Source organism: Drosophila novamexicana, unplaced genomic scaffold (assembly GCF_003285875.2).
Source record: "Drosophila novamexicana strain 15010-1031.04,08,12 unplaced genomic scaffold, DnovRS2.1 tig00000387-arrow-pilon, whole genome shotgun sequence".
NCBI classification, from domain to species: domain Eukaryota; kingdom Metazoa; phylum Arthropoda; class Insecta; order Diptera; family Drosophilidae; genus Drosophila; species Drosophila novamexicana.
In genome coordinates, this window is record NW_020824800.1 from 5,505,568 (window position 1) to 5,529,781 (window position 24,214).

At 37.5% G+C, this 24,214-nt stretch overlaps 1 protein-coding gene across 1 annotated transcript; it reads right to left on the reverse strand.

The window, feature by feature from the left end:
- Positions 1-1,207: 1,207 nt before the first annotated feature.
- LOC115759772 lies at positions 1,208-22,817 on the reverse strand. The gene is made up of 4 exons (XM_030700839.1): positions 22,547-22,817; positions 4,975-5,154; positions 1,683-1,846; positions 1,208-1,613 (listed from the first exon to the last, which is right to left on the reverse strand). The coding sequence occupies exons 1-4, from the start codon at positions 22,608-22,610 to the stop codon at positions 1,323-1,325; spliced, it is 699 nt and encodes a 232-aa protein (XP_030556699.1). The 5' UTR covers positions 22,611-22,817; the 3' UTR covers positions 1,208-1,322.
- Between the last annotated feature and the right edge of the window lie 1,397 nt (positions 22,818-24,214).

The following is a 24,214-nucleotide window of genomic DNA, read 5'->3' on the forward strand; positions in this document are numbered from 1 at the left end:
TTAACATTTATACAGGGTATACAAAAGTAGAAAATCTAATTGTACAATTAAACATTTTGTCGTGTTAATAAAATATTTATGATTGCGGTGGCTGCCGGTTTATTGACCAGGCAAATAAACAAAACTTAATTATGGTTTCAGCAGCTGCAAAAAAAAAAAAATTATATACAAAATGTCGAAACAATTGAAAATTAAACAAGAGGTTCCAGTCGGGAGCTACCGACTAGGGGATACCCTGAACCCTCTTCCTCCAACATCAAATGCATATATATATTCTGTATTATAAGCTATATGTCAACTTTGGTGACTCTAGCTCTTATTATTTGCCAAAATTGCCCAAAAAAAAAGGACATCGATATCGATTTTTATCGATTGCTTGGAAACGGAGCAAGTTATCGATTATCGGAAACAAACGCGATCTGTGCGGGAACTAGGAGCATCTACATCTAAAATTTCAGTCTCTAGCTCTTATAGGTTCTGAGATCCTTGCGTTCATACATACGGACGGACGGACAGACAGACAGACAGACAGACGGACGGACGGACGGACGGACGGATGGACAGACAGACAGACGGACGGACATGGCTAGATCGACTCGGCTATTGATGCTGATCAAGAATATATATACTTTATGGGGTCGGAGATGCTTCCTTCTGCCTGTTACATACATTTGGATTTCGCACAAATACAATATACCCTTATACCCATTTTTAATGGGTTCAGGGTATAAAAATAAATAAATTGCACAAAACCAAACGAAAATTAGCACGCTTTTATGCCAAAGCCAAAGCTTTAAATCAAATGGAAATTAGAAAAACTTTTAAATAAGAACTATACGAAAATAAACCACAGCCAAAAAAATAAAATAAAAAGTGCCACAAACCAATTGCATTAAGATGAGAAATTATATAATAAAATAAACATTAGCATTAGTCGTAAAAGCAGGCAAAAAATAATAAAAGCTAGGGTATTTCATAGTTAGAGTTTGATATATATACAAGTATATATAATTATTTTTAGTTTAATGCAAAACTTTATTTGAAAAATAATATTAGAAATTATTTTTTAATATATATTACAAGTTTACATAGTCGGCTCAATATACATGTTGTTCATATATATATATAGTATATATAGTATGTATATAGTGTGGTATATAGTCGGTTAGTAGAGCTCTACGCAGTTTCGTGTATATTATTATTATTATTTTTTTTTGTTTGTTTTTATTGGCAAGGCATTTTGCAAACATTTCCAGGTTAGATGCGCTTTAATTTTTTTTTTTGCCTTTTCAAAGTTTGCTTGGAAATGCTGTAAAAAGCTTTTATACCTGAGGCTCATCGATGTCGCGCACCTCATTGTCCTTGGGCTGTTTCTCGAGCGGCTCACGGCGATCGTTGTCCTCCTCGGAATCATCCAATTCGTGGCGCTGCTGCGGCGGCGCCGATGTGCTGGGCGAACTTACCGGCTTGAAGTTACCGTGATTATTGATCACGCCCTCGGCCACCTGCTCGCCGCTCTCCAGCGGACGCACATTGACCAAACGCACCTTGAACGAGCTGTTCGCGTCGCCGTAAACGGTCTCATTGATCTCCACCTTGTGACCATTAACCACCTTGTTTGATATATATATTAAAGCTTTGGATTAAATTGAATTGAGCGTCAGACTTTGATGTTGCCTCACCTTAACCGTCGATGTGGTATTACCATTCTTGTCGCTCAGCGTTGTCAGCGGTCGCAGGCCAAAGCTGAGGGGAGTTAGGGACTCGGACGAATCGCCGGATCCGGCAATCTCATCTGAATCCACGGCGATGGGCCAGAGACGAGCGCGCAGACGGCGGAAAATGTCTGCAAAATGGGAATGCATAAAAAATTTTGTTGTCTGTGGTATAATTTAACGCCAAAACAAGCTAGCAAGGGCATGTTCTAGTCAGCTATACTCGACTAGCAGATACTCTGCATTGAAAAAAAGTTAAATGGCTTTTTTCAATCGATATTTATCGATTTGCGAGTACTGCGGCAAGTTGTTCTATATAAACTTGTTCTACAGCCAGCTTTTAAATTAAAAATACGCTCAAAAATTATAGTTATAAATCGATTGTTATCGATGTGAGAGCAGCTAGCAGCTATTATCGATCGTACACTTGATCTGTGAGTACAATTTCCAGAGCTTGCTCTATTATATTTAAAACTATTATCCGAGTTCTACGAGCGTAAGCCTCAAGCTTTTCATTGATATCGATATTTATCGATAACATAGCTGCGAAACAGATCGTTTAACAATATGTTCTTATGCGACTGGTGTATGGGAAGCTAAATTTCGCAGTTATTCTTAACTCTCATAATAATCAATTAAAAACGAGCCCAAGTAGCCCACAAAAAGCTCAGAAAATCGATATTTATCGATAACTCTGATCAGTGAAATAGAGTACTATGGCTTTACACTTTTTTGCTGATGCTTCTCAAGTATGTATATACTTAATACATTCCGAAACGTCGCCCATTACCAGTTACATTCATTTGCCCAACTTCCTGATACCCTCTTTAGCCTCTTGAAAGTACAGGGTATTATATTAAGAGCAAGGCCACTGTCAAACTGAAAAAGGTACGCAGCTACAAAGACGAGCCGCGCTGGGAGCTGGCGCAGGTGTTGCAAAGTGCCAAAATGCCAGCTGAAATCGACTTGGTTCTTGTTGTTGTCATCTCTTTGATAACGCCCAGACGGCAGACGCCTTTTGCCTAGCTAATGCGTTTTTCTGTTTAAATTCCCTAATCCGTAAACGCACTAAAAAATAAAAATACGAAAAAAAAAAAAACAGAAAGTGCTTTCTGTGTCGCCGCCTGCTTGTTACATAATCCTCTTTGACACGCCCCCCTGTCTACACATATGCTGTCACATTTCTCACTTTTGCTTCTGGCGGAGGGTTTACTTTTTTGCTCGTCTTGTAGCCAACCTTGTCATAAATACTTGACCGCATTGTTTGCCCGGCTTTGGCATGTTGCAATTCATTTGCTTGTTGCATTCTAATGAGTTTAAAGCTTGCCTCAAATGCTTGACCAGCTCGACCAAATGGTTGACATCATTCTAAAAGCGGCGACCTTTGAACTTTGTTGAAGGTCTTCTTCTGGTTTTTTACTTGAAGCGCAGGATCTTTCTAAAACTTTCAAATGTTTTCAACTACAACAGTCAAATTATTTAGGTGCAGCATTTGAATTTCCAGTTTGCAGTCGAGTTTTGCTGAAGTTCTTGATACCTTATATATATTCCATATTTCTTTTATCATATATATTCCACTTATATATCCTTTTACACTTAAAACTGTAATAGATTGAAGATTAACTTCCATGCAAATCCATGTCGAAATGCATGAGCATTTGTTTGTTTATGTTTAGCCGTCAAATTGGCAACGCCGTCATTTTAGAGTTGCCAGCTCTTTTAAAGTTTATATTTAACTGCTTGGGCATTGCCATATGTGCGATAAAGTTTTCAAAAGGCAACACTGCTCATTCATCCTGTCAAATATTTAACAGCTAGCTTAGCTGACAGCTAGTCAAAATCAAAAGTGATTGTCAGCTTTAAAAAACTCCGGGATAACAGTCCAACATTAGCCTGCTCTTAGCCTAACTCTAAGTTGGCTCATAAAAAACTTACACCAAATTTCTCGCAGTGTTGTTTAGCACTAAAAATGATAGAAGTTTTTCTTTCAGTGCTGTTGTTATTCACTTGTTATCTTTGAAGCTGATGCCAAATAAAAGTTTCTTGCATATAAAACGAGCCATTGGCTTAAGAACTTTTTGTCAGCGTATTAGTTAGCAAAAGATTTATGAAGTTTGGCCACTTCTTCATCCCTAGTTAAGAAGCAGCATTTTATAAATGTTTTCGCTCCTCGCCATTTTTTTTTTGCTTTTGCCAAAGGCTCAAACTTTTCACTTTTAATGGTCAACAGAGTTTTGTGACCCAGCACATGCATATCAATATAGATATAAGAAATAAAGACATGTACAGGGCAAAAACTTTGACTGGGCCACAACAATTTTGACATAATATATTGATAAATTGTTTACATTTCTTCAGTACTCTCAGGCTCAACTGTGTGACGAACTTTAAACTTCATTGTATTCAAAAGCATCTGCCCTGCAAGGATTTGCAGGCAAAGCCTGGCGACTAATTGGCTGGCTTAACTGGCCACTCGGAGAGTATTCCAAATATATTTTGGTCAGCCTTAAGAGCTTTTTGTATCTATGAGAGCTGAAAGCTCACGAAAAGAATCTCAATGAAACTTTGTATGGTTGCAGCTTTTTACGATAAAGTAAACTAGTCAAAGACGCTCGGATCGAGTTACTACATTATATAGTTTCCAGTTTAAAACTGCGTTTTGTTGTATATAATTATTTATACCCTTGCAGAGGGTATTATAAAGTTGTCAGGAAATGTGTAACGCATAGAAAGAGACCTCTCCGCAGATATTTATTAAAATCGGATTATAATATCATATAGTTCCCAAAGAAACGAACCATGATATTCTGGCCAAATAAGTATTTGAAGGATCCCAATACTACTCGAAACTGTTGCAGATTTTGAAAATATGCTCTATAAATCCCATGTTGTTGTCCAAAGTTAATAATTTACTTAAGTCCTTTCAACATTGGAACTTTATATCAAATATCTGGAAACCTCTTTAATATATTCCTATTTTATTTAGTGCATATTTGCTGAAGTGTGTTTAAGCTTCGACTTTCTGAAGTTTGCTTCACTTTCTTGTATATCCAAATAATAAAAATCTCTCATCATGTAATAACCATAACAATGAAAAGCATGCATTAAATGCATGCCGTACTTGGTAATTACTCGTATCTGCTGGGCTAATGAGGGCAGTGGCAGAGGGGGGGAGGGGTAGGGGCAACATAAAATTGTAATTAAATGCAATTGCAGATGCGTCACGTGGCAGCCACAAAAAAAAATGTTTAAAACTCACCATCAAAGGAATGGGGAATGCCCAGATTAAAGTGGAAGACAGACGGATCCGGTTGCAGGAATGGAATCTCAGCGCCCGTATCGATTACGCCCTTAAAGTCACGGAAAGCCGGATCGCTTGCTGTGGGCCGAGCCTGTGGCACGGCAATCACCTCCGCATCGTCCTGCGGACTGTTGCGGGCTGCAAGGAATGAAACAAAAATATATATAATACAAATACAAATAAATATTTAGCGTAATTATAATTAAAAAAGCGCAGTTAAAACGCGCGCCATTTGGCCATAAATTAGCCGCTGAAAATGCGTCGAATTAAGCCAAATCAGCAAATTCGTAAGCCAAAAACCGCAAAGCTCACAGAATCCTTAAGCTTACTCTGGGCCCGCTCGACCCTTTGTGCTAATCATTTAGTGGCCTCATTAGCGCTTATTAGAGCTTTCATTTTGCATAATTTGCCGCGCTCTGGGGATATGCTCCATAAGAAAATGGCACGCTCACCTTTCGAGTGTCGAGCGGCAGCTGAGAAATGCTGATGAGAGCCGCACATAAAATGATTCATAATTAAATATGTAGCTGCCAGCAAGACAAGAATTTAAATGAATTAAACGATTTGCAGAAACTCCACTTTTATTTTATATATATATCTCTCTCTCATAAATAAAAATATACCTGGGAGAGACTATAAGAGCTACAGTCTTCATATGTAATGTGAATTATATGCAGAAAGTGTTATTTCGATAACTCTCACTGTTTCCCTAAATCGATCAATTCTATAATATATTATATATTATATTAATCTATCTTTGGATCTTCTAAATAACAATAAAACTTGAAGATTATTGCTTCTAAGCCACACGAAATGCTTATATTTAATGGCAGAAAATCGCTAAAGATCTTGAAACTAGGCCATGGCTCTATATTAAAACCTTCGTCTACAGCTGTAGGGGTAAATAAACAACTGCTTGCAACTGTCACACAATTCACATGGATTCAGGCAGCCTTCGCTTCGGTCCACAGATAAATCTGTCCCTCTGGCCATGTGGCACTTCATAAATCTCAGCAGCTGAGACTGACGCACAGCATACAACAAGTGGCAGCAAGAAAAGCAGGAAAAACATGTCCAGCGCAACCAACTAACGATGTTAAAAATAAGTTGAGCTTAGTTGAGACTTGACTTGGTATGAAATGCGATATGTGAGACGATTTAAAAGCTGCGTAAAATGCGTACGCAAAATGCAATATGTACGTGACCCCTGGACGCAAAACCCCCTTCTTTTTTTTTGTTGTGCGCAGAGGAGGTCACAAAACGAATGCACTTTTTTTTTAAGCCGATTTATAAGTAAAGCACACGACACACTCGCAATATGTTTGGTTTACAAAGCAACGAAAAGAAAAGGGTCAGAGTATGCGCCTTTAATATGCATGGGGGTTGACTCTGATGCAACAGAAACATAAACAAAATGCGGACTGGGGTCGCACATATGAATGTCATTTACAAGTGCAAATATTTACCTTTTGCGGCGCATACGAAAGTGGGCTACACCCTGGCAAATATGCAGCGTGGAAATTTTAATGCATATGCTTGGCATATATGAACGTTATATTCGGGTATATACAACTGTCAATTGGCAAGAAACTTCATTTGAAGACTTGCCCAAAGCACGATCTTGCTGAAGCTTCCAAATGCTTGCAAAATTTCAAAAAGCTAGCCTTTAAATTGCGCCCTTTATCAAAGAATATACCATTAAGAGCTGAAGTAACTCAGCTCCAGAGCCTCAATTCATGCTGAAGCTTTGCTATCTTAAGAATGATCCTAAAAATTAAATGTGTCCAAATTTGTATAATGCTAGACCCAAATTTGCGCCTTTAATCAAGGAATATAAAACTGTTAACTCAGGTAACTCAGCTTCAGCACATACTATTGTAAACTAATATGCCTCATTTGATATATATTCAGAGCACAAAAGCCAGCCAGATTGTTGCACATACATACATATATAATATTTCATGGTTTCATGCAGCATACCTTGAGGGTGCGTTGTTGCCATGGCATTTGGTGCCAAACCAAATTGAAACATGCTTGAGAGGGGGCCACGTGCCAAAGAATTTATGAAAATGAAAATTGTGCAGCAAGTGAAATGTTTTGGGGTTGGGAGCACTACCCAAACCCCCTTCCCGCCCCGCCCTCCGCAACCCTCACTCCTGTGCTAGCTAATGCTATCCCTATTAAGCCCAAAGAAAAAACAAAACGCACACAGTTATTAATCATGCGAATGCTAAACAAAAGCAGGAGTTCCCCTAATGAAAATATCTACATGGCATATTCATTAATTTTCCAATAATTAAGCTGTGCCCCCATGCAACTGTTTACCCCCCGCCCCCGCCCCCGCGAAGTCCCCTTCCACCCTTTCATTGTTCCGTTTTCAGAATTATGAAATTAATAAAGGCAGTTGGCGAAAATTCGCAGCGCTCGGCGCTTTTGTTCTAAACACAACGAATTTGTTGCTAATTATGTAAGGTTAACTGTATGCCCGAAAAGGGGGGCGTGGCCGCCAGCCCTGCCTACTTTTTTTCCTACTTTTTCGCTGAGGCGCCACAAATGAAATCCCAAAAACCGTTGCTGGCAATCCGACTTGGCCTGCGTTTTATGGTGCTAATTGCCGGCAGGCAAACAGGGTAGAGGGAAGGACAGGGTAGAGGGGAGGGGAGGGTAAAGGGACGCCTTGTTTAAGCATGGAGGCCGGGATCCTGAGCTGTGCATCAATTAATTAACATAATTGTACAATTTTGCATAATTAACTAGGCAGCGATTTTTTCACTCTTGAGTTTCGTAGAGTTAAGTTGGAAAATCTTAAATTAATAATTGTGGAAAAAGGTGGTAAAATTTTGAATATTGCGCATATTTAAAAACAAAATTTTAATATGCAACAAAAAAACTGAAGAGAAAACTCTTCACTTTAACAAATTATCTAACCCTCAGCTGAATTTAAATTAAATCAAGTAGTATTATTTTTAAGCTTTAATAATCTTAAATTAAAAATAATCCCTTGTTATTAAGAATCTAAAATTATCATATTCAATTATTATTGTTATTAAATAATTATTTAAAATTATTTTATTATTATTTATAATTATTTGATTATAATTTTATTATTCTTAATTATTATTTCAATATAATTGTTTATTATTTCTTTTTATTATTATTTATTATAATTTTTTCCAATTTTAGGCTTTTTCATTTGAAGAAGAAAAAAATTGTTTTGAAATTTCTTATCAAGCGCAAGGGTTTTAGTTCTCACAAGAAGTAATCATCTATATAAATAGAATCTTTAGAAAAAACTAGATGTTCCGGACATTTATCTAAATATTGTATGCTCCATTCTATATCTTCATTCAATCTCAATTTAATTAAATTTTAGTTTTGAATTCTTAAAGCTAATTTTCATTCATTGCTTTGCTTTCTTTCAAGTTCTTCTTTTAGAAAACTTTAAAACTAGATTCTTTTTTAAGATTTAACTCAATCATTTTGCAACTTGGGGCTGGACAACGTTTTAAAAGATTTACATATCCAACCAACTAACTGCAGCTCCTCTCACTCAGCGCCAATCATAATTACTTGCCATTTAGGACGAGCAACTCTTGTGGCAGCCTAAGCCATACTCTGCCCAACAGTTGCCGGAGGGGTTAGCGGGGTGGGGCGGGGCGGAGGGGGAAGTTGGAAAAACATCCTGTAACTATTATGGCAACTTTTTACATTAACCAAAGTGCGGGCTATTAAAAATTCATTAATCGCATGCAACTGAAAAGCGAAATACATCATAAAAATACGAAAAGGCAAAAGGGCACGACTAGCATATACCCTATACAAAGTAACCAAGTGCTCAGAACTACTGCCATATATTTGTGTGCATACAAAAGTATGTAAATTAAGGCACACATTACAAAAAAAAATAAAATCATGTGTGCTTCGCTTCTCAAACAACCTATTGTCTTTACTTTTGGGCTTTAAGAACATTTTTGGAATATGAAACTTAAGCTTAAAACATAAAATATATACAAAATTTCTTTAAAAAAATTGAGAGAGTCGTGAAAAAAAAAACTATTAAATTTCTATCCTGAAATATCTGGTACATTATCAACAGCCTGTTTCCGTAATATACCCAATTTGGTAGCTTTATGGCTGTAGGGTATCGTAAAACAAAAAGTAAAAAAGCCGCACAGAAAAAAAGAAGAAAACTCGCTGCAAAAGTTTAATTGATTTGCGCGCAAAATTGTAAAATAATTGATAGATAGAAGCGTTCAGAATTTAATGAGAATTTCGCCCGCAGAGAAAGTTGCGAATATTTACAAATTGCAATGCGATAATTTTGAACTACAATCATAAAAAAAAAAAACAAATAAAAATAAATTAAAAAAGAATAAAGCTTTTGTTATAGTTATTAATTAGAAAAGTTTTGCGGCCAGACTGCAATTGCACACGCACACGCACACGCACACAAAACGGAAATTGTGATTTTGATTTTCCATTTGATTTTCACTCATGATGAAAATATTGTAAATTGTAAATGGAAATTGGCAAATTCGGCAACTCTACAGCTCTACTACACATGCATGCGCATATATATACATTTATATTGGTCAATCCGAGCCAAAGTAATTGGAAAACACATGCAGCATGCAGCATGGGCTTTTCCAGCTTTGCCAAGCCATATTGCATTTCGTGGCCACTTGAAAATGTTCAAATGTGTGTGCGTGTGTGTGTGAGATTGCGAGGGTTAGACCGGAGCAACCGACACTTTTGGCCATCATTTTAATTACCATTTGGGGCTAACATTTGGCTAGGTTCGAAAAACGCTATTTCATATTTTGCAGCAATTTGCCAGCCAAACGAGGCGAGATTGAGCGCACAAAGCCAACACACACACACACACACACACACACCACACACCACACACCACACACAGACCCACATTTTGGTATAAATTATGGACTGTAGAAGTTGCCATAGCAGTTTGTAATTATCGTCACATATTTATTTGGTTACCGAGTATTTTGCCATTTGTGTGTGTCGTCGCGTTTAGCTCTCGTTTCATATTTCAAATGAATTGCGTTCGTCTGTGATTTGAGTGATTTGTTGCTGCCAAATCATATTCACAGTTAACTACTGTGCCGTATTTATGGCATCAATTGAGGCCGCATTTGAGCCCAAAAGCATCACAAATTATTAGCCAGCATTGCAAATAATAACAAAATAATCTTTGGGCCTTAATAACCATTTCTTGGCAGCCAAAGGGAATTCGATTGCAAATTTAAATCGAAATGAACAAAAATTTGCAAAAACGGGTCAGTTAAGATATGAGCTGCATGTCGCCGAATTCGAAATACTCTGCATATGTTTAATCGATTTGATAACAAGCTCAAGCTTTTTTTCTATGCAAAATAAAGTTTCTCGAAACTATGTGAGAACTGAATCAAATACATATAAAATATATTTGCCATAGCATAAAATATCCCATAATCATCTCATTGCTCTGGAGCTTGCCTAAGTTCTCTTCTTTTAAGCAAAATCTTATCAAACATCCAACTATATCATACAAATATAAATGAGATACCTGTTCTCTTTGGTTACCTTTAAACACAAGCGCTGTACTTTGTGGCATGCCACGCTTTCTTTTTGGGTTAACTCTCGCTGCCTTCTGCCCCTTCCCTCGTCAAAGTCTGTTCTTAATTATCCACACCAGCATCTCGTCTCAACTCTGGTATCAGTGGTCGGGCTTCTGTTGCTGCCGCTTATCACAGTGTCATGGTCTCTTTCACGCCGCTGCCAATCAGTCGGCGGCAGTCAGCGAAAGCCACAGTCAATGGCCCACAAGGGGTACGGGAATTTGCCACAGCCCCGCCCCGCAACGCCCAACGCCCACCGCACCTTACAGCCAGCTTGCGTTGAGTCGCGCAGATAACTAGAACTACGCCGCAACCTCTAATAGGCCACGCATCCGCAACAGAGACCCCGGACTCTGACCAGACGCAGCTGCTCCTCTTCTTCTTCTTGTTGTTGTTGTTGATATTATGCCTGTGCTGCGCGTGACATTAATCAAGCCTAGACCGAAGTCCCACATGCCATAGCCAGGGCAATCGCCATCGCCACCTGCATCATCATGCTCATCATCATCAACATCATCCGTAACGTCATTATCATCATCATCATCAGCCCCAGCGTAGGGTGACCGAAAAATCATTGTAGACATTTGTAATTAGAATTGATAGCAAGCAGGCAGCAGAGGCCAGGTGCGGGATACGCAGATGGTAAAGCCGTGGGGCAGCTAACCCCAATTTCAGAGCTCTCCCCCAATACACACCCACACACACACACACACACACAATGACAATGCAAATGCAAAGCAGTTGGCGTTGGACATCGGCTCCATTGCGGCAGTTGTCGTTAAACAAATTTCATTCTCGAATCCATTGAAAGCGACAAACGGAGTCCACGGATATGTGAATAGATGCGTGCACTCAAAGAGAGGGGCCCCAGCAGCAGCACGTCCGTCATTTGTTCAAAGTTTTGCTTTTTTCTCTGTGGCAGCAGTAGTAGCCCCTATTCTGGGCAAATTTTCAATAGAGGTGAGCACGAAACATCGACGTTTGCAATAGAAACTTTTTTGCTTATTCAAATATTTTGTTATTCATATTTTTTAGAGAAGTTAATTGTTGATAACCACAGCTCGGCTTTAGATTATAACTTTTGGTTTTCATTTCAGACGAAATACTAATCTTCTTGTATCTACACGACATTGTATCAGAGCACGTATGTGCTCGTGTCACGAAAGAGAGCACGAGAAGTGCTCAGCTCTAGTGTAGAGCAGTGCAAAAATGCGTGCTAACAAAATATCAGCACACGTCAATTGAATGGCATTTCACTTGGAGACAGACAGCCCAACTGTGCTCTGGGGCACTTTCACTTGCATTGGGGTGATGGGTATGTATGTATGTGTGTGTATGTGTATGTGTATATATAAGTGTGTGTGCGTGGGTTGTTTAGGGAACCGACTACAATTTGGGGTTGGCTTGAGTTTCACTTTCGGCTCGAATGCTGTTGACACTTGACAATGCTCAGGAACACAGAGACCGAGAGCTAAATGACAGCGCAGCAAGTGCGTTAGTGTGCGTGTGTGCGTGTGTGTTTGTGTGTGTGTTGCGCATCAAACTAATTTTCCCCCTGTTTAGAGTTCTTGAACGTGGCCAAACCAACTAACTGCCATCTCTGTCCGGACATCAACTCTCCCCTCGTGATCTCTCACTCTTTGCCCAATCCGGAACACGCCCCCCGCCCCCGCTAAGCACATTCCTCCCCCTCCTCAGTTTGAGCGGGCTCTGCATTGGTTTTCAACTGATTTTGAAATCATTTTAAGCCAAATGGCATACAATTGAGTTTGTCAGCTTGTTAGCTGGCGGCATAGGCGTCGCTTCAAGGAGGGGCTTCGCTGGCGGACTTCTGATTCCTGGCTTATGTATGTAATTGAAAATGTGGGTGGGTTTATAAGGCGTGCACTGCATGTTGTCATAGTTGTCGGTGATTGTCCTGTGTCATTTGGCGGTACGTGCCGTGCTTAGGCTTAAGGTACAGAGTGCTTTTAAAGGGATACGAATGGGGATTTTGAAAGAAAAGGGGTTAAATTGTTGCCGAGGTAGCTCAAAAAATCTAATAAGTTCTCTACAAGAACTGCTTCGCAATTAAAAAGAGAGAATTTCCATCAACTAGACGCCTGGCATTCTGAGAATTGTTGTTTTTTAAATATATGAAATTTTAAAAAGAATATCCTGGAAACTTAATCAATCTGGAAAGAAATCAACAAATATAAAAAAAAAATGTATATATATATATAAAATAAAATTGTTGAAGCCAAAATTTGTATACAGCTTTAAATAGCCAGATCAATAAATGTATTTTACATATTTTTTCCAATATACATTTAAGCTTCTTTAAAACTTCTCGCTTTTACGCCCAACCCCAAGACCACAAGAATCTGAATTTTTTTGCTCGTGGCGAAACACGACTGTCGTACATACCCTATACAAAAATACATTTAAAACAGTTTTCTACCCATTTCATTTACAATTGTTAAACCAATTGAAAGAAACCGCAAAATGTTCAACCACAGCAATTTCTGTACAATTTGAAAAATCGCGTTTTATCAATAAGGGAAATGCGACCTAAATGCCAAGAAGAGGACTATAAATATGCATTATAATAAAAACAAATTTAATTAATTTTTGTGGGTCAGCTAACGCCCACTTGAGGCAGCCGCCTGTTTGGCGTGTATCCGACGGATAAGTCAGGTGCCGGCTTCATTTTTCACTTCTTATTCACATTCACGCATTCATTCATTCATTCACCATTCACTTCATTTGCATTTTGGCAAAACACAACTAAAAAACAAAATGCCTAAATAAAAACCTTGCCCCGTTGTAAGCGCTCAGTGCAAAGTGTTGTTATTGTTGTTTGTTGTTGTTTATTGTTTGTTGTTGTTGCTGTTGTTGTTGCTGGCGTTGCCAAATGTGACAATCGTGTCACGTACGCAATGTTCTGGAAGATTGAACGGTACGTTTGTCGCGTTTAAAATGAGTTTTTTTCGCCGAGTCTGAATTTGATTTTGATTGTTTGGTCCCGGACACGGCTCCCGGTTCTCCATGCCCCCAACTCTAGCCGTACAAAGGCAAAAACTTACCAGCCCCGGCTATGATTTGTCGTTCATCCCGGCTGCCACATGTAGCAAATTATTCGACGGCAGCAAAAAGTAAAATTGTTTAATTTTAGGCTTGTGTTTTTTTTTTTTTCGTATTTGCCACCGACTTCACAATCACGAGCCTTCATTACGCCCACCTAAGATTTATTATTATTCCTCTTTTATCTGACTGCCAACACGTGCAGCAAATTTTAAATATATATTTTCAGTTCTGATGCTGCTTGATTTGTGCTGCCTGCCACAGGTGCAACAATCGCTAATGAATTCCGATTGGACTGGAAATGCCCCAAAAAGAATGACAAAAATGCTTTCACTGGAAATATTTGCTTGGGCGGGGAGGCTAATTGTGATTATAGTTTATGGGCATTGCTTCAGGTTGTGAGAATCGCATAGAAAGGCGAGCGAGCGAGCCACTGAGACAAGCCGATAAAGAGTATTGAAGCATGAGTGAGAAGCAGATGGAGAGAGAAATATATTGAGAGAGTAAAAAGAAAAAACTGGATGCTGGGAAAACGTAAGAGAACTATATTAGTAGATCATATTTTGAATGGCTTCAGCTGGGAAGGTTGAGCTAATACTGTGAGAACGGTACAAAAAATGAGAAAACATATAAAAGAGGATTTTGCGTTTTTCGGGGGAAGTGGCAGCAATAATTTACCTTCTGTTTATAAAAGAATTATTTTTTATAGCATGAAATGATTAAAATTCCATAATAATTATCAGATTTCTTAAAGCGAAAGGAATTTTTTGCTGTGTTTATTCCCAGTGTTTATACAGAAGGTATTGGAGAATGAAATGTTGAAAGTGTAAAATACAAAGCTGGTTATTTATCTGATATCTGGGATATATATGTCACTAGAGTCATATCTCTTCCAAATAATATATCCCAATCAAGAGTAAGGTACTGGGTAATATATATATATGAGTATATATCTGGGTGTATATACTTGAAATGTTCACTCTTTACAAGAGTATAATATATTTCCATGAAGCGAGTAACCTATTGGGTAAATATTTTGGTATTTAAATGGAAACGCTATCGCTAAAATGACTAACCTACTGGCCAAACAACATTTTGCAACACTACAAATTGTGCATCAATTTAAGCATTCCAACACAGTTCAGCTGTCAGTTTAAGTGCGTCGGGCAAGGCCTTCAATTAGAGTAGAAGACGAACAGGGCGATGCAGACAAAATGTGCATTCAGGCAACATGTCAATGTGGCCAAAATGCTACAAAGACGTTGAAAGCCACAGGCCGGAAGCCCACAAAAGACGCTGCACGAAATGCACGAAATGCAAGCAATGCAAATTTCACAAATGCCCTGTTTTCGTGTGGGCGTAGCATGATTTATGATTATTAAACTACTTAATGTTAATCAATGTGAAATGGATGGGAGCAGAGCGGGAGGGCGAGAGAGAGAGAGTATTGTGTGACTTGCAATTTGTTGTTAATTACAACGCAAATGCATTGTGACAGCCCGCCCAGATATGCATGGCTATATGCGTGCATATATAGAGCAATAGATATAGGGACAGATATGATGACACAGGCAGCAGATTTTTGGTTTGGCAGCAAAAACCGCAAATTGCCATTAACGAAAATCTAATCATAACCGGAAATTAATTTGACAGGAATCTCATTAAATTTACAGCCACAAAATGGTGGCCCACACACACACACACACACGCAAACACACACGCACACACACTAGCTTGACAATCGTTTAAATCTGCACACGTTGACATTGCCAGCTGACTATTTGAGTAATACTCTAGGATTTTCATTATAATACACAATTATTCACATATATTTATACACGTGTGCGTGCGTGTATATATAACATGAGCAACTGCGCCTGCCACGCCCCCCCCCCCCCGCCCGCCCTCTGTTAGCCTCTCTAGTCTGGTAATTTATTTCTGATTTTGGGTTTGCGCCATGCGTGGCTGAGCATTAGGCGCTTGCACATTTTGCCAGCACATAAATTAACATAAAGAGCCGGCTGTTGAGCTCTGCCAGGGGGAAGGGGGTGGAGGAGAGGGGGGGGGCTGAGATTTGGTGGGTGACAGCCATAGTGGAAGGCCTCTTGCAGCGATTACGTGACATTGAACCAGAGCTAAGTGCCTCTGCAGCTTTCAATCACAGCCAAAGGCAGAGCGAGACAGACAGTTGGCAACATTTATGATTATTCAGCTCAAAAATTTCGCAGGGGGATGGGGCGGAGGGTAGGATTTGGCTTAGAGCTTTTCGTGACAGCTGACAATTTGCCGGATGTGTGTGTGTGTTAGTGTGTGTGAGTGTGCGAGTGTGCGAGTGTGTGTGGGTCTAGTCTAATAGCCGGAAATTGCAGCTGATAAAGCAATCAGGCAACGAAATTGTTTATTAATTTTACGTTGCGTTCACAACAACAGAACCAAATAATCGACAATGCAACGAAATTAAGTCAATTAGCATTAGGTTTAACCAATTGCAGGCAGAGACAGTTTCAAGTTCAGCCAAAAACTGAGAGAAATGTGCTGAGAATAAGCTTGTAATATCATGGGGCGGTCTACTCGATTCGATAAAGTTAGTTAGAGCTAGAGTTGCCTGTTATCGATAACTCCGATATCGATAGATGCGATAGCACATCACTAAGAGGCGGCATGGCATTAGAGCGAGAGCTTTGATTGAGAATCTTAGTTCGAATTACACAAAAATACAACACTCGCCAGATATATATATATACATACATATACCTTAAGGCCTTTCACATTTCATAACAAATTATTATACACATTATAAAAGACTATAGAAACGATCTTGCTATTAATGGACTTTGAGAATCTCCATTAATCTCTAGTATCTATTAATTAAAAAAATAAACTCTGACTTGCTGTTGATTTTTATAGGCTGAACCCTTTGAAAATGAGTAGAAAGGGTAAATGGGTTTTGTGTAAATGTATGTAACAGGCAGAAGAACATAAAGTATATATATTCTTGATCAGCATTAATAACCGAGACGATCTAGCAATGTATGTCTGTCTGTCTGTCCGTCCATCCATATGTATGAACGCGTCGATCTCAGAACCTATAAGAGCTAGAGACTGGAAATTTTGAACGTAAGTCCACCTAGTTCCCGCGCAGCACGAGTTTGTTAATCGATAAAATTCGATATCTAAATTCTGTTTTTTGAGCAAATCTCTTTGGTTTTTTTGGCTAGAGTGACCAAATTTGACACATACATAGCTTCCGAAATAGTATATATAGATCATATAGCACGAGCTGCACCTGCTGTTGGTACAAAAATGTTAAGGGTATTCCCTAGTCGGGCACTTGTGACTAAAACACTGTTACTTGCGTTCTATAAGTTACTTATAGAAAACGTTGCACAGCCTTATAAATATTTAAATAACACTTTTACAGTCGTTGAACAAAGTAATCTTTCATTATTTATTCACACGAAAACTAGAATTTTCTATACCTATCAATTAAAATAAACAGCTTATTTTATGCCCAACTATAATATAAATTTGCCAGTTATAAAATCAACAGTCGTCACAAATGTTTGTGTATATATCGACATTAGCACGGCGAGATGATTAATCATTTTCAAATGCCGGCAAAAACAGCTGCAATAATAGCAAAAATATAAGCAACAACAACAACAACAGCAACAATTACAGCTAACAGATACTTTTAACAACAAATACAATTTTTTTGTTATTGCATTTTTGTGTATGGCATCGCATTTACCTTGCCATTGAGTTATTCATTTGAATTATTTATTGCTATGGCTAAAAGTAAATATTTTATTTTGTAAAAAAAGAAGTCAATGGTTCAAACTGTGTTTTTTTTTTTTAAATGCTTAAGCGGCTTACTGCATTTTCCGGAGTTTTTCCCTTGAATTTGTTTTAACACATTTAAATGAACGAAAATTAAAGCGCATTTAAATTAACAAACTATCTTATAAAAACTACACCGAATACATAATACACTTACATGTGCCTTATATGAAAAGGTATTAATTCAATCATACTTAAATGCAAATTTGTATAATATTTGAGAAACGAAAATAACTTCAAAGTAAATTCCTCTTCAATGCTTCACACATTCTAAAATTGCAAGGCACATAAAAAATTATTGCGTTCATTTCGCTTCAATTGCAGACTCATTAATTTGCCATTTTCTTTGGAAATATTAACAAATTGAATAAACAAAATAATTGAACATTTTGCTAGATAAGAACCAGCCTGCTAGTCCGACGATCAGTTTTTCATTCATTTGCTTTTACTTTGGGTATATCAACAAATGTTATTGCGATTTGAACCAGCGAGACATCGCTTGCTGGTCCGACGCTCAGACATATATTTAGCTACTAGCGGATATTAAAAGGCCTTGTCCGTGACAAGTTGTGTGCTAAACAATGTAGATATTACTTATTCAAGCAGTTACCGCCTGTATTTCATACAAACGTTTTTCGCGCTTTTTCCACACTCGCGGGTGGAATTGCCCCAACCCTGCGTAGATCCTACGGTTTGGGCTGTGAGTTGAAGTCTAATCATTCAGTCAGGACAAACAGTCTATAGTTTTATATACATGTAGGTACAGATTTGTATTCGCAATTGAATTTTCAAAAGCACAAATAGAAAGTGTTATTAGGAAATCACTTTTATTCCTTTTCTTTTCATTGCTTGGCTTCTGAATTGGCTTTGGCATTGATTTAATAGCTATTTTGTAGTTCAAGACCAAATTGACCGCAAGTTCAAGAAACTCGAACGAAATGCATATGGAAATGTTTTTGGTTTTGTTAAACGTATTTCATTTGCCTCGACTGAAAAACATAAACATTTTAATTTTCACATTTAGCCGTTGTTGTTGTCGTTGTCGTTGAGGTTTATGCGATTTGCAGGTATTTTTCAAATGGTTTATTCTGCCCGTAAATTGAATGGCGCATTTAACTGACATTTAATCGCAAGCCGGAATTAAATTGCCTTTAAATGTAAAATGTCGCCATGCTGCAAAATGATGTCACAACTGAACCGAAGGGATTGTTGTTGAAGTGTTTAGCCAAAGTAAAGAATTGAGAGGTTTTCTGTATAGGCACGAGGGAAATGTGAGCACTTGAATGTCACATTTTCAATGACATTTCACTTTCGACTGGGGGAAGAATTGACGGGCTTTTTATATAGCGAAATGTGAACATTTGAATGTCACATTTACATTTTGTTAATTATTTTATGATAACATTTAACAATTAGGCTTTTCAGCTTAATTTTTGTATATTATACCCTTGCAGATGGTATCATAATTTTGTCTTTAAAAAGGAGACCTCTCCGTATATTATTTAAATTCTAGATCAGCATCAACAGCCGAGTTGATTTATCCCTCTTCGTCTGTACGTTTGTTAGTTCCAATTTTTTAATTAAACTTAGCATTTACGAGCTTCACAATTCTCACATAACATAACAAACGGAAATGTCTACAAGGGTATTTAAATTTCGGCGTGCCGCACATACCCTTACTTTGAAGCTTGTATTTTATTTTTATTTTGTCAGCAATATATTTAATTTTTTCTCAAAGCAAAATTACACTTTCAAGTCCCAATATCACACCAAATGAGCAGTTATTAAATCTCCCTAAAATAATGGAAAATCCATCCACAAAATAAACAAATTAAAAAAACCAAACTAATTAGCCGCAATTGAAGAAACGTTCATTTTGGTCACACCAAAATTTAATGCCAATTGACAAAATAAAAATAAATATGACAAAATTCAACAAATTGCGTTCCGTGCCAAAAGAATGAACAAAAAGTTCATACAATGAATATAACTATGCATAATATAATTATAAAGCGATTTATTATAGTTCGAGCGCCAGTCGAGTTATTAGTTTAAATAATCAAAAAATATAATAATAAAAAAAAATATCTATGATTTATATGAATTTAACTGCAATTTGCACAACATGCAGTTGCAATTTGTACGTGCCTGCCCCCCTGCCCCCGTGCCACTGCCCCTGCCCCCTGCCATGGAAAAGGCCTTAAACACGAATTATGGCCACAATTAACCCAATTTCAGTTGGCTGCCAGCTGCACGCAGCACATAAAATTAAATGCCATAAATGTTGTCAAAAAATACAAATAAATAAAAATATGTGTATATATATAAGAAATAAAATAAGGAACAGCAAGAGAAATTGCTTAAGTATTTCGCCGGCCACTCGAGAACAATTGCAATGGACAAATTGCAACAGCAGAGAACAGAAATCAGGCCACGACAAAGTAAAGAAGAAATATGAAATTGAAAAAAGTAACAGCAAGAAATAAATAAAAGAAATTGCAGTTCACAAGCAGAAGAGGGTTCATTAAACTGATGTAAGTTTTGGGTCGCAAATTTTCACTCATGTTACCTTATGCTACGGGGTTTCCGGAAATTCCACCCGCATGTGTGATAAAATCGTGAAAAACCTTTGTATACAACATTTTTGCTTACCATCCGATCAGCCTAAAACTTAATTTCAATCTTTGTGACAATTTATTTGATACGTTCTTGGGTAGCAAATGCGGGTCAAAGGTTTATCGTTTAATGAACAAAAGTTTATTCTTCAGCTTCAAGATTCTCACCGCATGACTAACATGAGCGGAAATCATTAATTCCAACACTTGTTTCTTCATTCGATGCACTTAAAACATATTTTAAAATAGAATTGCAGATCAAAATGGGTAGATATCAATTTTACACGGGCGGGTACTCAGTGAAAAGGTAATATCGAAAATTGTGTGCACAAAACGTTACACGGACAAAGCCGGGCAATACCCGCTAGTATATATATATATATATATATATATAGGGATTGATCTTCTTAAGCCTTTAAATTAGTATATGCTTTTTTACTTTCATATTAATACATTTGTTCTCAGAACATTTATTTTTGCATTTGCGTATAAAACATTTAAGCTCAGAAACTCGAACTCTGTTATCTTAAGCTTCTGTTACCAGCCCTTCTGTTACTTAACATGCGTATAACATTTTATCCGGCCGGTACAGGCTCACATTGGATATCTCTAACTGGCAGAGTTGCCAGCCCTACATATATATTTATATATATATATAACATATACGTATTTCAAATTGTGCATGAGTCATAAGATCTGGCTATAGATTTCACATACTGAAATCAAAGCTCCATTTTTTCTATATTTATAAGAAAATTCAACATAAACGCATCTCATGCTATTACTGTATTTATTTATGTTTTCGCATTCCTGGTCTCAATTATTATTTATTATTCTTTTCTATAAGAATATATTTCTGGCTGATATTGTTGAACTTAGTTGCCTTGAGATCAAATATTTGTTTGGATTCCAATTATTTTCTTTGAAATTTAAGACGCAAAGCCGAAGCTGAAATGCCCTTACAAACGTAGTATATGTTTGCATTCTTTTTGCATTCTTTGTAGCTAGCTTAAACGAAACACCGAAGATTGAATACCCTATGCATATCATCTAACGATTGTGCTTGCATTTTGATTTTTACTCCATTTATTTTCCGTGCCTCGAGCAAAGGCGAAGATGGAATACCCTTACTAAATTATACATATATCGAATATATTTGCATGCAGCTAAAGTTTTGCCGTATTTGTTGTATTTATAATCTACATCAATCTCTAGTTGATCTCGAAATATTAAAGCTGCGTTTAAGCAAAAATTTATAAAAAAAAAAAAATGGGTTTTTTGTCCATTGGAAATATGCATAAAATTTGCATATTTCTCTGGTAAATGATTTGACTGCTGCAAATTTGACAGCTTCAAGTGGCACTGGCAGCTGCTGTTGCACCACCACTCCCCCCCCCCCCCCTTCCTCTTCAACCCTCGACTGCTGCTCCTGCTGTCTGTCTGCAAGCAATTCAGCTTCTTCAACTTTAGCTGCTGCAATTTATGCATTCAAGTGGCAGCCATGACGATGATGAGGCAGCTGCGTCTGCTGCTGGCTTGTATCTTCTATTTTGTATCTTGTATCTTGTATCTGGTATCTGCAGGATGCATTTTGCAGTTTTGCTGATTGTCAAGTGTTGCCTGCAACGTTCTTATCAAAATCGAGCATCATTATGCCGTAATTCCTAGAAAATTCCAACACTTGGCGCAAATTCTTATTCGTACAGTTTTATTTGCTCGAAATTAACAAAGTTAAATATTCTACGCAAATTAGCTAGAGTTTAAAATTCAAACAAGTTCGTTCGTTTCTCAAGCTAAAATGGTTTTCTTCAAAGAGTTTTTGCCACAAATTTCCCAAACCCGAAATTCTGCTCGCTAAGCAATTTTTTTTTACCCTTGATAAATGTCGAAATGTTCCTCTCTAAACAATTTTTATTTTACAATAAATGCCCAACGCCTACAAATGCCTTGTTATGGATATTTTTTTTAATTTAAATAGAGCTCTTTTCCTTTTTTTTTTTAAAGATCAAAAAAACTATTTGAAAATCAAGTTAAGTTCCAACATGTTTTTTCCAAACTATACAAGAACGTCAAGAAATGTTAAGATTGATGCACTGAGCCTTTCATTCTAGAACTTTCGAGGTCGTTTTTTTGTCAAGTGTAGCTCAGCTTTATCAATTTGCATTGTTTATACAAACGACAGTTCAAGAGGCCGCCAACAGCATTATCAATTTGAACATTTTAATGATCATCACGGTGTGGGGAAATCTTTTTTATTTTTATATAATACACATATTTGTCGGATCGCCTGCTTAAGGCCGCCCAAGCTTGCTTTTGCCCAGCCAATATACTATATATATATATATATTTTTTAGTATTTATTTTATAGGGTTCTCGAGTTAGTCTAGAACTCACCTGGCAAAGTCCAAACGTCGCTGACAGCCAACGCGATCAGCAGAACACCGCACAGCAGCTTCATATTTATTTTCGCACGATATTTTTCTGCTTTGCCTTTTGGTTTTTTTTTTTATTTGAGTTTAACAAATTGTTGGTTTTTTTGTTGATGCTAAGCACTTTTGTTAAATTCTGTTGTGATTTGTTTAGGTATTTTTTTTTTTTTGTTTTTTGTTCTGGCACCGGTTGCCGGATTCGGTTCTGTTTCGTAAGACAAACAATAGTCAAATGCGCTGAAATGCGTTGAGGAAACGGCAAATAAACAGAACGTTCGGAACGTAAAAGCGACACAAATCACTGAGTAAAATGAGCAACAGTTTGAGCGTTACAGATAGGTGAGAATGTTGGAGACTGCGAGAGACTCTCACTCACACTCACACTCACGCTCGCACTCGTAGCATGCACTCACACTCAATTAGTTGAGCGTGTTATTAATATAAATAAATGACAGCGAAAAAGTCACTAAAATAAATCCACAGCTAAAAACAAGTGGGATTACGAGTACAATTAAGATAGAGGGTCATAGAGACTATAACATGCCCTGCAAACAGTAAATATGGCGGAAGATAAATAGGCGATAGATGGGCGATATTGCATTTTGATCGTCTTTTTATCTTCCAACACGATAAATGGCTTGAAAGCTGTAGAAAAGTGTCGCTTGGGCATTCAATCAAAAGTTAGAGAGGAAGATAAGAAGGCGATAGATAGGCGATATTGCATATTGATCGATTGTGATCTTGTGGAACTACGATTACAATTAAGATAAAGGTCATAGAGACTATGACATGCCCTGCAAACAATATTTATAGCGGAAGATAAATAGGCGATAGATGGGCGATATTGCATATTGATCGTCTTTTTATCTTGCAACACGAAAAAGATATTGGATGCTGCCGAAAGTGTCGCTTAGGCATTCAGTCAACAGTTAGAGAGGAAGATAAGAAGGTGATAGATGGGCGATATTGCATATTGATTGATTGTGATCTTGTGGGAGAACGAGTACATTTAAGATAGAGGGTCATAGAGACTATACGATACCCTGCAAACAGTAAATATGGCGGAAGATAAGAAGGCGATAGATTAGCGATATTGCATATTGAGCGCTTACTTATCTTGCAACACGAAAAAGGTATTGAAGATAGAAATTTATTTGAAAACATTGTATACAGCTAAGCTTTCGCTCTGAAAGCAACAATTCTTTCTAAATTTATAGCTTCATATAATCTTTCAAATCTCAAGTCTTGCGCAATGCCACTTTACTGGAAATCACAGAAATAGACAGGCCAATTATGAAAGTAAAACCAATTAGTAATTGCTTTGACAGCTGGACATGTTTATTTGGCCATCAGTGTACGGTAATGAACGGCGGCAAACGCGGCGAATGCGCAATTTTTGCTGTTGTATGGAATTGCATTTGTATGTATATTTTTGTTTCTAGTATTTATTTGTTGCATGTGCCCCTTTTTTGCAAAGCTTATTTGCGGCTTAATCAATTGTCGTTTATGCTTCGTTAGCTGCACGTTTAATACGCTATTTTATTATATTTTATTTAGTTTTTGTTTATTTTTGCCTTGCTTTTCAGTGTTAGTCCCAGAGAAATGATGTCAATCAGCCGGTTGACAAGGTCAA